The sequence below is a fragment of the Carettochelys insculpta genome, chromosome 9 (assembly GCF_033958435.1).
Source record: "Carettochelys insculpta isolate YL-2023 chromosome 9, ASM3395843v1, whole genome shotgun sequence".
Taxonomy (NCBI): Eukaryota; Metazoa; Chordata; order Testudines; family Carettochelyidae; genus Carettochelys; species Carettochelys insculpta.
Window position 1 is genome coordinate 37,900,343 of NC_134145.1, and position 12,524 is coordinate 37,912,866.

The 12,524-nt window shown below is 45.0% G+C and overlaps 1 protein-coding gene across 2 annotated transcripts in view; it reads left to right on the forward strand.

The window, feature by feature from the left end:
- Positions 1–1,104: 1,104 nt before the first annotated feature.
- PLPPR4 (phospholipid phosphatase related 4) overlaps positions 1,105–12,524 on the forward strand; it is a 61,718-nt gene continuing 50,298 nt past the window's right edge. For both annotated transcript variants that reach the window (XM_075003401.1, XM_075003402.1), the window contains exon 1: positions 1,105–1,182. In XM_075003401.1, coding sequence (XP_074859502.1) covers positions 1,105–1,182 — 78 coding nt within the window. The remainder of the gene's footprint in view (positions 1,183–12,524) is intronic.

Genomic DNA, 12,524 nt, shown 5'->3' on the forward strand with positions numbered 1-12,524 from the left:
GACCCTAATGCAGGACTGTATCAAAAGCCTTGTTAAAGTCCCAATGTATTACATCTACCGGATTCCCTATCCATCAAACCAATTACTTTGTCCATGTCCCCCAGCCCCAGGAAGATTTGCTGTTGTAAGGCTTCTGGAACACTGCACCCTTGGAGCTTACTCCTGAAAAGCCACTTAGCTCTGCAAGTCCTGTCTCCTTCACCATTGGGCAGCCCCATCTCTCTAGCCAGCACATGGGCCCTCCCAGAGCCACCCACTTGCTTATCTGCCACCCACTGGTTACTCCTCTCTGCACTTGCCTATTTGCCCTATGCTGAGGCAGCTGGGGGACAGGAACCACTGGAGGCATCTTCACGTCAAGCGAGACACTCCTGCCTCTGCCGCCTCCCCGCCCCTCCCCAAGCCCCAGACCCTGCCGGCGAGAGGGGCCTGCAAGGTCTCCTTACAGTGGAGTCTGGGGTGGGGGGGTGGAATCACTGCCACCTCTGACGTCCTACTTGCAAGAGGTGCAGAACCACAGTCGTCCATTGCAGCTGGCTGTTCCCTTGCCAGAGCTTCCTACATTCTTCCCCCTCCTGCTCCCCAGGAATCGCAGGGATCACTAGCCCCTCAGCCGCTGCCTTTCCTGCCCTTCCCGCCCACCTTCCTCGTGAGCCCATCTCCCAGCTCTGCCGCCCACCTGAACGCTCAACGAGAAGCCAGTTGGGAGGGAAGGGGTTAAGCGGCGGGCGCGCTCCCCCTCCTCCTGCAGGGGAGTGGGGCCCCTGCCTTTCCCCGGGAGCAGGTTTCCTGACGTCAAGCACATGAATATTGGAGGAAGCTCCAGGACCGTAAGTGCAGCGAGTCCTCCTCGCATACAGAGAAGCCGGGCTCCGTGCCGGGGTGGGAGCCATTGCTGCGGCTCGGAGAAGGCGGGAAGGAAACCTCTCGCCGAGAGCAGCCTTTGGGCTGCCTGCGTGCGGCACAAGGCAGCGCTGCAAAGCGGGCAGGGTCACGCGGCGCCTCCCCGGCATGTGACACCCGCCCAGGCGGCGGAGCTGGAGGGGAGCGAGCCTACTCGAAGCACAGCCCTGGAAAGCGAGCCCAGCTCACCCCCCGGCCAGCATGTCTGCAAAGGAGAGGCCAAAAGGCAAAGTGACCAAGGACAGCGTCACCCTACTGCCCTGCTTCTATTTTGTGGAGGTGAGTGAAGCACCTGAGCGCATGTCTTTCCAGCGCGCGCGTGTGTGTGTACACACGTTGCTCCTTGACGTGCTTCCTTCCCTGGGGGCTGCTCCGGTTAGCGCCCTCCACGCGCTGTCCAGGCGAAGAGGCAGAGAATAGCGCAGAGCAGCTGTGGAGAACGTTCTGCCTGTGTGCGAGTATGTCAGTGTGCCTCAATCCTCGGCGGGCGTGTGTGGTTCTGCCAGTCTGTGTCGGATCCGACTGGGGCTGCATTTCAGAAGGGGGGAAATGAAGCTTCATGTATTTGCATGGAATTCATGTCTGGTTCTGAAACTGGGTCTGTATCATCTGAGCTGTAATCCACAGGGGGGCGGGGGGGATGTTCTTTGCCTCTGTAAAAACGAGAGTTAATTTTGATCATGTTTCAGAGCCATTCCATGTAAAATATGTGAGTGATGTTTTGCATAATAAACTCAGTAGCAGAAACCCATCAGTATTCTGAGAGCTGATTTGAGATTAAACTCTTCCTTGCAGAATGTGGGCTGCTTTTCGGGGAATTATTTCTGAGCGAATCATTTTGCAAATGGAGTGGAAGTTAAATGAAACCATGGCACAGGGATAGGTTGATCCCACCAGGAAGACATGTTTCAGACCAAGGTTTATCTGCAAACACCTATTGCAGATATCATCTCAATGAACGAAAAGAAGTGTTAAAAAAGGAATGTTTTAAATCATGAAGATGGTTTAAAGTTATCAAATAATCAGTTTTGTGTTTTTATGAGTTTGCAGTAACATGCCTGGGTTGTCACATATATTTAGCTAATGACACACACTTTGTATCTTGAAAGAGTTTCTCAGTAGATTTGGTACTGACAGACCGAAACATGTCATGGCTGCTCTGCTGCTACCAGGTGAAGTTACACTTCCACAGGCTCTCACTGCTTCAGAACTGGTGTACTGCTTATAGGGTTTTAGCCATTTTTGACAGCACTCCATTAATTTGTGTGTAGAACAAACACGGTTGCAGCTTCAGGAGATGCGTGTGTGATTTCTGTGTTTGTTAACTGATCGGTAAGTGAACATGGCTTGCTTTTGATGACATCACTTACAGCATGATAGTGACTGAGTCTCTCGGCCTCTGTGGCTTAGTTTCCCCATCTGTAACGCAACTGTTATGAAAACAAAAAGCAGTCAAGTAGCACTTTAAAGACTAGCAAAATGGTTTATTAGGTGAGCTTTCGTGGGACAGACCCACTTCTTCATTTGTTTTGATAGTGTATAGACTAGCACGGCTTCCTGTGTGTTACTATGCAACTGTTATGGTATTTGTCTCACGAAGCTGTCTGAAGATAACACATGAAAAGAACTTTGAAGGCTAAAAACAGTAGGTCCGTGTAAGAGCTAAATATATTTATTAACCTGTATGGCAATATGTGAAATCTTTTTTAAATCTACTAAAGAAAATATATTTTTATCTGTAAGCATTTAAGGTACTTCAGAAGTTCCTCTAGGAGATAGGTGGGCACAGTGTGAAAGGGGCTTATAAGAGGTATGAGGCTGTCTCTCTTCCCCTAACTTACCTCCTAGTTGCCTGGAGGAGAGAGCTGGATCATATTAAAAATAATATTGGATGGAATACTTTTCACAGAATGTCAGATACTCAAGTAACAAGTGTCTTATTATTGTAGATTAGGCCCAGCTGGTGAAATTTACCCATTGATGGAAGGCTCCTTTTTGGCCACATAATTCCTGTGACATCCTTGTGTGGAGGAAAGAGGTCGTGAGTAGAGAAGCCACACAGGTGTGAGGGGCCTCTTTATCCTGTTCACATGGGAGCAATGGACTCTATGCCAGCTGAGGCCATTCTGTTACTGAGAGTGGCTTAGGGGGCAGGCAGAGTAAGGAAACATTAGATGTGTACTGATGCAGATATAGTAACTAAGACCCCCCGCCCTGCCCCACCCTCTGTGCATACAGGGGGAATGGCAGCCACTCACTGATTTGGAGGGGTGGCACTAAAGCTCTGTGGTCTGCCATCACTTTGTGGTGACATTAATTTAGTAGTACTTAGCCTAAGAATGGTGGTCAATCTTAAATTCCATTTTGCATGGGAGGTGATTTGATCCCCATCTACAAGTGCCAATGTGGGGAATACAGATTTGACGATGGGCTCTTCATACTAGCAGGTGAAGATACAACACAATTCAGTGGCTCGAAGTTGAAGCTAGACCCAAATTCAGACTGGAAATATGGTGTAAATTTTCATCGATGAGAGTAATAAACCATTAGAACTATTGACCAATTATGCATTCGCTGGCAATTTTAAAATCGGGATTGGATGTTTTAATAAAGACCTGCTCTATAAGTTGTTTTGGGAAAGTTCCCTAGCCTGTTTTATACAAGAGATCAGACCTCTCTAGGTAGTCACAATAATCTCTTCTAGTCCTGGAATCTATTTGCAGTATTCCTTAGACACTCCATTTACTTTATATGGGGCAATACCGCAAACTATTCTAGACAGTAGTGTTCTCTCTAATTTTTTTCATCTGTGTGCAGAATAAATTTTATGTGCACTGAGGCATGTATGGTTGAGCACCACCATTACAAATATACGGTGCCAGATGTGAGCACCCTGCTAATAAGCCAGGGAGCATTTGAATCTCTTCAGTTCTGAGCTCTGCTGCACACTTTTTGTAAGACCTTGGCTAAATCACTTAATCTCCCTGAATCTCAGGTCCCCAGCTGTGACATGGGGATGCCCCATCTTCCTGCCTGTGTCTGCCTTTATTTAGGCTGCAATTCTCTGGGACAGAGAGTGTTTTTTTGTATGTGTATGTAAACCGCCTAGTACAATGAGGTTCTGATCTCAGTTGGGGCCTTTAGTCTATGCTGGCGTCAACAACCTCTAGCATGGGTACCAAGAGTGGCATGCAAGCCGATCTTCATCAGCACTCAAGGCTGGAAGTCAGCCTTGTCCTCCTTCCCCATTCAGCCAGGAGCTTGCTCAAAGACCATGCCACCTGTGGATTAACAAGAGACCAGGTAATGCTACCAACCACCACCTAAACGGTAAAGCTCTGCATTTTAATTTATTCATGAGTGAAGCTGTTGTAAATAGGACTATTAGTGACTTTAAAAAGTACCACTGGCACTCAGCCTGCACATAGAAGTAAAAAAGTCAAATTTTGGCACTCCGCTGCAGAAAGGATGCTGAACCCGGTCTAGGCACCGCTGTAAACACAAATAATAATCTGTCCATTGACTTAAACACCTGCTACTGCTGCCAGTTATTTGGTTATCCAAGACAACAGACAAGGTTTTAAGTATGACCATTGTGCTTGAGCTTTATGTAAGATTAGAGAATTTCACTCATTGTATACACATTGGAAAATGCTGTCAGGTGACAAACTGCTTTACAGCAAAATGTCACATGCCCTTCATAGTTAGGATTTTGTGTTTGTAGTTGTTTTTAACATCTCCATTATTAAATTCCATTTTCTTTGGATTCACCTCAATTGGGCAAATGTAGGCCTCTGATCTGCCCTCTTATTATGTACATTGCATTAATGTCATAGAGAATTACAGATGTTCATAGAGGAGAGAGGACACCCCACTCTATTTTGCTTGTTTAGAGCAAAAGGGTGAGACAAATAGATTTTTATATTCTTTTGTGCTCCAACATCATCAGTGATGGGCCTCAGCAATACGTCCAACTTGGAGGATGAGTTTAGCAGCCAATGTAGGAAAGCAAGGAATCTTGTATGTTATATTATTGCTGTTGGAGAGGCAGAATTGAGAGATTTTTTACGTGTCCATGTTGTTACGCAGAAATTGGCTCTCTCTGTATCAGGTGAAGTGTGTTTTAGTCCTCATTTCCTGTAAGGAAAGTTGTCAGGATACAGACCTTTACAGGTAGGTAGGGGAACTAAAAATGTAAGCTTTGGGATTCCAGGAAAAGCTCTGAGGACCCTTCCACCTTGCCCATATCTAGCACCAAGGAATATTGAGGATGTTCACATCTAGATTTGAATTTTGGAAAATTAAAAATCACACAATATAAAAGGGTCTACAGTACATAAGCAGGGAAGGAAAACATGCCTTATGGTCACTAATATAATTTAAACATGCATGGCACTTTACATAGCATATTACAAATACAAACTCCAACATATTTTATGCTTTTAAGGGGCTTGAACCTGCAAATTCTCACAGTGGGAACCAGTAAAATTGGACCTCTCTAGTTCTACCCTCTCTGGACCTGACCAGTGCCAGATCACAGGTCAATATTGTCTAGCAGCATTACAGCCGCTGCCACTGCATACTGCCCTCTTGGAAGACAGTTAGAGGTAAATTAAAGCTGAATAACAGCACAGAACACTGAGCGCCCCAACTGTTGGCTGTAAACAAACTTTATGGAACCACAGGAAGCTTGACCACACCCATGATAAGTGGACATCCAGCTAGCTGAAATCATGCCGGACTACGGATGTTGCAGGACCAGAGAATGCTGGACTAGAGAGGTTCAACCTGTATTTACTATCCTGACCTCAAGAACTAATCAGAGCATTATGCTCAGTAGTATCTATTTGCAGATTTGAGTCCCAGATTGAGACAGGAACAAACAGTGACTACAATGAAGGATGGGAATGAATCATAGAATACTAGAACTGGACGGGACCTAGAGAGACCATCGAGTCCAGCCCCAGAAATTGAATCTCTGTTGCATACAGCTGTGTCAGCTCCCACTACTTATCCTCCAGTTGTAATTATGACCCTCTCTTGAAGAAGTAGTAGAGTCAATGGCTACGTCTACACGTGCAGCCAACATCGAAATAGGCTATTTCGATGAATAACGTCTACACGTCCTCCAGGGCCGGCAACATCGATGTTCAACTTCGACGTTGCTCAGCCCAACATCGAAATAGGCGCAGCGAGGGAACGTCTACACGTCAAAGTAGCACACATCGAAATAGGGATGCCAGGCACAGCTGCAGACAGGGTCACAGGGCGGACTCAACAGCCAGCCGCTCCCTTAAAGGGCCCCTCCCAGACACAGTTGCACTAAACAACACAAGATACACAGAGCTGACAACTGGTTGCAGACCCTGTGCCTGCAGCATAGATCCCCAGCTGCCGCAGAAGCAGGCAGAAGCCCTGGGCTAAGGGCTGCTGCCCACGGTGACCATAGAGCCCCGCAGGGGCTGGAGAGAGAGCATCTCTCAACCCCCCAGCTGATGGCCGCCATGGAGGACCCGGCAATTTCGACGTTGCGGGACGCGGATCGTCTACACGGTCCCTACTTCGACATTGAACGTCGAAGTAGGGCGCTATTCCTATCTCCTCATGAGGTTAGCGACTTCGACGTCTCGCCGCCTAACGTCGAAGTTAACTTCGAAATAGCGCCCGACGCGTGTAGACGCGACGGGCGCTATTTCGAAGTTGGTGCCGCTACTTCGAAGTAGCGTGCACGTGTAGACGCAGCTAATGAGAATAATGAATTCATTCCTGCAGATGCTTACTACTGGGTATCATGATACTGGGTATCATGTTCTATACCATGATGTCAGCAAGACTACTCATGTTAGGAACCTGTACTCGTGATTATATGGACTTGTAACATTTGACCCAATATGGTTCCATAGTAATTTAGCAAGCCAGGCTGCATACCTATTAATAGTTTCTATTTAAAAACATGTGAGACTGATTCTGATCTCATATACAGCCATGCAAATCAACACTAAGTCAACAGAACTCATTGATATTAAGTTCAACATAAAAACAACGAGCGTTTAGATCAAGACCTATTTATAATAAGTTGTTAGAACTACAAGGCCATATTCTCCTCTGACTTAACACCAGTTATACATTGGTGGCTTCAGTGGAGTTATTGCTGATTTAGAGAGATGTAGAAGGTGGAGAAGCTGCCCCAAGAGTTACAAGCTGTATAAATGCTCATAATAACAATCAGAGTCTTACACTTTGCATAAGCACAAATCACCTGATCTGGCTGGCTTTAGTTTTATCTATGCATGACTCTTCACACTTAAAGTGCATATTAATCAGTACTTCCATATAATCTGGTCTGTCTTGGTTTTTAATGATATGTGAAGTGTTTCATAGTTTTATGGAATATGTGGATAATCTGAGTCCCTTAAAAAAAAGAAAACTAAGGAAGCAATAACTACACATTCATGGAAATTCAGTTTGCATCTTTCTAATAGAATGATATTTCCATGATGAAAGATATCCTAGCCTTAGGAAAATATTAGGAATTGAAACATTGTCTGTGACCATTCCTGGAAAGAGGTCTGCTCTTCATTGATTTTCCCTCATTAACATATTCAGAGTACACCCTGAGTACATTCAAGGACAATAGACAGAAGGTTATTGCCTTACATTTTAAGTATGAAAAATGTAAAACTTCCAGCGTAACATGTCTCCCATTTCCCAAAAGGTGAGGATGTCTGCACATGTAGCATGTACAAACACAGTAGGCCTAATTTTCTCTCACTTGCACATGTATAAATACAAAGTAACCCCACTGAAATCCATGGAGTTACACCAGTGTGTAATGGGCATAAGGGTTGAGAGAATTAGACTCAGTAGATGATATTCTGGTTCTGCTGAATTCAGTGGGGTCAAGATTTCTCCGCTGTCAGGTGGGCTGTCAGAAGGTTGTCCGGAGACTATATCCTGAGATGCTATAAGTCAGCAAAATTCCATAGACTTAAACGCCAACTGAAGAATTGGCCTATAAACTTTGTATTTCTGTGGATTTATTGGCAGAATATCCTATACATCATTTCATTATCTGGGAATTTGCTGAAAAGGGAATGCAGCTCAAAGGGATCATCCATAGGAGTGTTAGGTTTTGTTCCTTACTTTTTTGTCTGATATGTTTGACTATAATGGGGTTTCTTTAGGCAGTGTTGCCTCAAGCAGACAGTATGTGACCCAAATAACTGTGGTTATAATGTGGATCATTTCTTTGAGAACTGAAATTCACCCACTTTTATTGGCTACCAGATAGGTCAGAAAGCTGGGGGAAGGCAATAGCTGTAGCAAACACAAAAGAGATCTATTCTTGTAGGAGTCAGTTCTGTAAAGCGGTGGGTTTCTTTGGCTCCAGTTAGAAGAAATGGGCGTTGAAAATCTTCAGTGAGTCTCAGGACCAGATGCTCAGTTCACAGTTATTTCTAACTTACACTGACTGAAGTAGATTCAAAATGTCAGATGTGGATGCATATCACCATATATCTCAGAAATTCCATTGCTCAATAATTTCTGGATTTTTAGGTATGTAGCTTTGCACAACACACATCCACATTAAAATTATATGTGGAGTACTCTGCATGTCTTTTATGTGCTTGACTTCCAGAATATGCATTGCCAATGGGGATTTGATTAGAATGAGAATTTTGCTTGTGTGAAGAATTAGAAGATCAGCTCAGGGATGGGCACAGGGCAGTTGTTCTGTGCTAATTAAAAGATTCAGAAAGAGTGAAGAACTACACCAGTGTTTCTCAGAGGCACAGTGAAGGACTTTCCTTCTTAAATTTAAATAAAAAAGCATGTTTAGTCTTAAAAAAATAAAATTAAAATAGGAACCCAAAATACTGATGCGATGTAAGATCTCACACTATCATTTTGATTATTTGGTCTCATAAATGGGAATTTCCACTTTCTTTACAATATGGATCCTAGGTCTAGTCCTAAACCATATGAAGATAGTTTAGGAGTAGTAAACTGATGCTGGTAATGTTGTGAACAACGGGGAGGGGACCTGGAGCATGGAGTAGCTGGGGACTGGCAACTTATTATAGAAAGGATGTGGACGCATTGGGGACTGGAGCACATGACCTATGAGGAGTGGCTGAGCGATCTGGGCTTATTTAGTTTGCAAAAGAGAAGATTGAGGGGCAAGTTAATAGCAGCCTACAGCTTCTGGAAAAGAGGCTCTATAGGGGATGGAGAGAGACTGTTCTCAATGGTGACAGATGGCAGTACAAGGAGCAGCGATCTGAAGTTACAAAGGGAGAGGTGTAGGCTGGATATTAGGAAAAAGCTATTTCACCAGAAGAGTGGTGATGGACTGGAATGTGCTACCAAAAGAGGAGGTGGAATCTCCATCCCTAGAGGTTTTTAAGTCCTGGCTTGACGGAGTCATGGCTGGGATGATTTAGTTAGGGTTGGTCCTGCTTTGGGTAGGGGGCTGGATTCGATGACCTCCTAAGGTCTCTTCCAGCCCTAGAATTCTATGATTCTATGCTGAGCCAACTCTCCTCACACACAGCTTTTTATGTGAAAGGGGTCATTAAATCTGGTGTGTATGCAAAAGAAGCTCTAAATCACACTGAAATCTTTTGATTGGCCCTGAAGTTTGGTCGTGGTGCCCAGGAGTCAGTTTTGTTGGGAAATTATGTTTAAGACCTCCCTGGCCAAAGAGCTCTTTGGGAAAGAGAGTCGAGGACAGAGATGCCTGCTGCTCTGTCAGGCAACTGCCACACGGGGTTGAGCCTGCTCTAGCAACTGCCTCCATTGTATCACTCCTCTTGTATCCCCACAACACCACTTGAAGTGCGTGATGGGTGTACTTGTCCATGCCACCATCCTGCCAGCCTGTCCAGCAGATCCTGAGAAGGAGAGGAGTTGAGAATGTAGTGCCCTGGGCATATTTGGAAGTGCTGTTCCTAGGGCCTACCTCAAAGACTCTTCTAAGCATCAGAGCAGAAGAAATAATACAAAAATATAGTTTTGTGCAGTCACTTTAAAGGAAGTTCCCCCTCAGAAATTCACACTTTAAAACATTACTCAATTTTTTTGAAAAAAGCAGGGGGGTGGGGGGCAGACCATGTTCTCTTAACTCCGGACAAAATTTCCACATTAAAACCCCAAGGCTAAGCAGCAGTGTGGGGGATCCCATGACCCAATCCCGTCCTGTGCTCAACACCAATCCCCATGCCTCTGGAGGCCCCAGTTCCACAAACCACTTCAGCATATGGTTAGCTTTAATCCCTCTTCACCAGAGCAGTTTCATGGGAAACAATGGGACCTAAGCACATACTTTGGGCAGTTTATGTTGACATTAGGAAAAAACTTTTTAACTGTTAGCATGGTTAAGCACCGGAATAAATTGCCTGGGTAGGTGGTTGAATCTGCATAATTGGAGGTTTCTAACAGTAGGTTAGACAAAGACTTGTGAGGGATGGTAGAGATAACACATAGTACTTCCATAAGTACAGGGGACTGGACTACGTGACTTCTCAAAATTTGTTATTTTGAAGACACTTTTGGAAATGCCAGATCTTTGCTTTCTCCAGGATGTCAGTTCACATTTCCTTCATGTGTATTCACACCCAGCCCAAAAAATGAAATTATGACATAATTAACGTGACCATGAAAACAAGGTGCACAAAGTTACGCCTCAGACTACTTTCTGCACACCTTTCGTAGCAATACTTTTGAAGAGAAACTAAACTCTGTTGCTCTTTGCAGGGCTGCCGGTGAGGTTGGCAAGGGGCAGGGCAGAAGTCTCCAGGCCTAGCAATTTAAAAGGTCTGGGGAGTCCTGACCACTGCCACCATTACCACAGGAGCCTCCGTGGACAGAGCCCCAGGCCCTTAAGTCACTGTTGGAGCCCAGGACAGGGTGGACCTGACAGCACTGAAGAGCTGTCTGGAGGAGCCTATCTCCTTAGCACTTGGCCTTTCACCTGAAGCCCAGCACCTTCCAGGGGCCCAGAGTTAGGCCCCTTCCTCGTTGCCCGGGGCCCAGGAGTAATTTGTACTGTAGCACTCAAAGCAAAGCTGTTATTTTCAAAACCCAAGTCCATTCTACACACTGTTTCAGTGAAGTCCAACTAGCAGCCTCTTTCACCCCACATCTAAAATTATTCTCTTCCGTTTTTTTAAAAAAAAAAGCCTGCTGTTAAAAAACAAACATTTTTCACAGTAACAGAGAGAAAGCTGTGCTAGTCTATATACTATCAAAACGAAAAAGCAGTCCAGTAGCACTTTAAAGGCTAACAAAATAATTTATTAGGTTATGAGCTTTCATGGGACAAACCCACTTCTTCAGACCATAGCCATACCAGAACAGACTCAATGTTCAAGGCACAGAGAATCAAAAATAGTAATCAAGGTTGACAAATAAGAAAAATATTATCAAGGTGAGCAAATCAGAGAGTAGAGGGGCAGAAGGTGGCAGGGGGGAGTCAAAAATTAGATTAAGCCAAGTACGCAAAACAGCCCCTAAAATGACCTAAAAAATTCTCATCCCTGTTCAAACCATGTGTTAATATGTCGAATTTCAATATAAAAGAGAGTTCAGCAGCCTCTCTTTCAAGAGTGTTGTGAAAATTCCTCTTCAGTAAGACGCAAACTTTCAGGTCATTAACAGAATGGCCCACTCAATTAAAGTGCTGACTGACAGTTTTGTGAATCAGGAGTGTTTTTATGTTTGTTTTATGCCCATTAATTCTTTGTCTGAGAGAGTTTGAAGTCTGTCCAATATACAAAGCATCTGGGCATTGCTGGCATGTGATGGCATATATGACGTTAGCTGAGAGGTAGATACGCTGGAGGGTAGGGATAGGGTCCAAAGTGACTTAGACAAATTGGAAGACTGGACTGCAAGAACTCTGATGATGTTCAATAAGAACAAGTGCAGAGTCCTGCACTTGGGCTGGAAGAATCCCAAGCATTGTTACAGGCTGGGGTCTGACTGGCTCAGTAGTAGTTCTGCAGAAAAGGATCTTGGAGCTGTAGTGGATGAGAAGCTGGACATGAGTCAACAGTGTGCCATTGTAGCCAAGAAAGCTAATGGCATATTAGGTTGCATCAAGAGGAGCGTTGCCAGTAGATCCGGAGAAGTGATTATTCCTCTTTATTTGGCTTTGGTGAGGCCGCATCTAGAGTATTGTGTCCAGCTCTGGGCCCCCAATTATAGGAAGGATGTGGACACACTGCATAGGGTCCAGCGGAGGGTAACCAAAATAATTTGGGGGCTGGAGCGTATGACCTGTGAAGAAAGGTTGTGGAAATTGGGACTGTTTAGTCTGCAGAAGAGAAGACTGAGGGGGGACTTGATAACAGCCTTCAGTTTACTGAAGGGAGGTTGCAAAGAGGCTGGAGAGAGGCTGTTCACAGTGGCCACGGATGGCAGAACACGGAACAATGGTCTCAAGTTGTGGTTGGGAATGTCCAGGTTGAACATTAGGAAAAACTGTTTCACGAGGAGGGTGGTGAAGCATTGGAATGGTCTACCCAGGGAAGTAGTGGAGTCTCCATCCCTGGAGGTGTTTAAGTCTTGCCTCGACAAAGCCCTGGCTGGGCTGGGCTGATCTGATGGGTTTGGTCCTG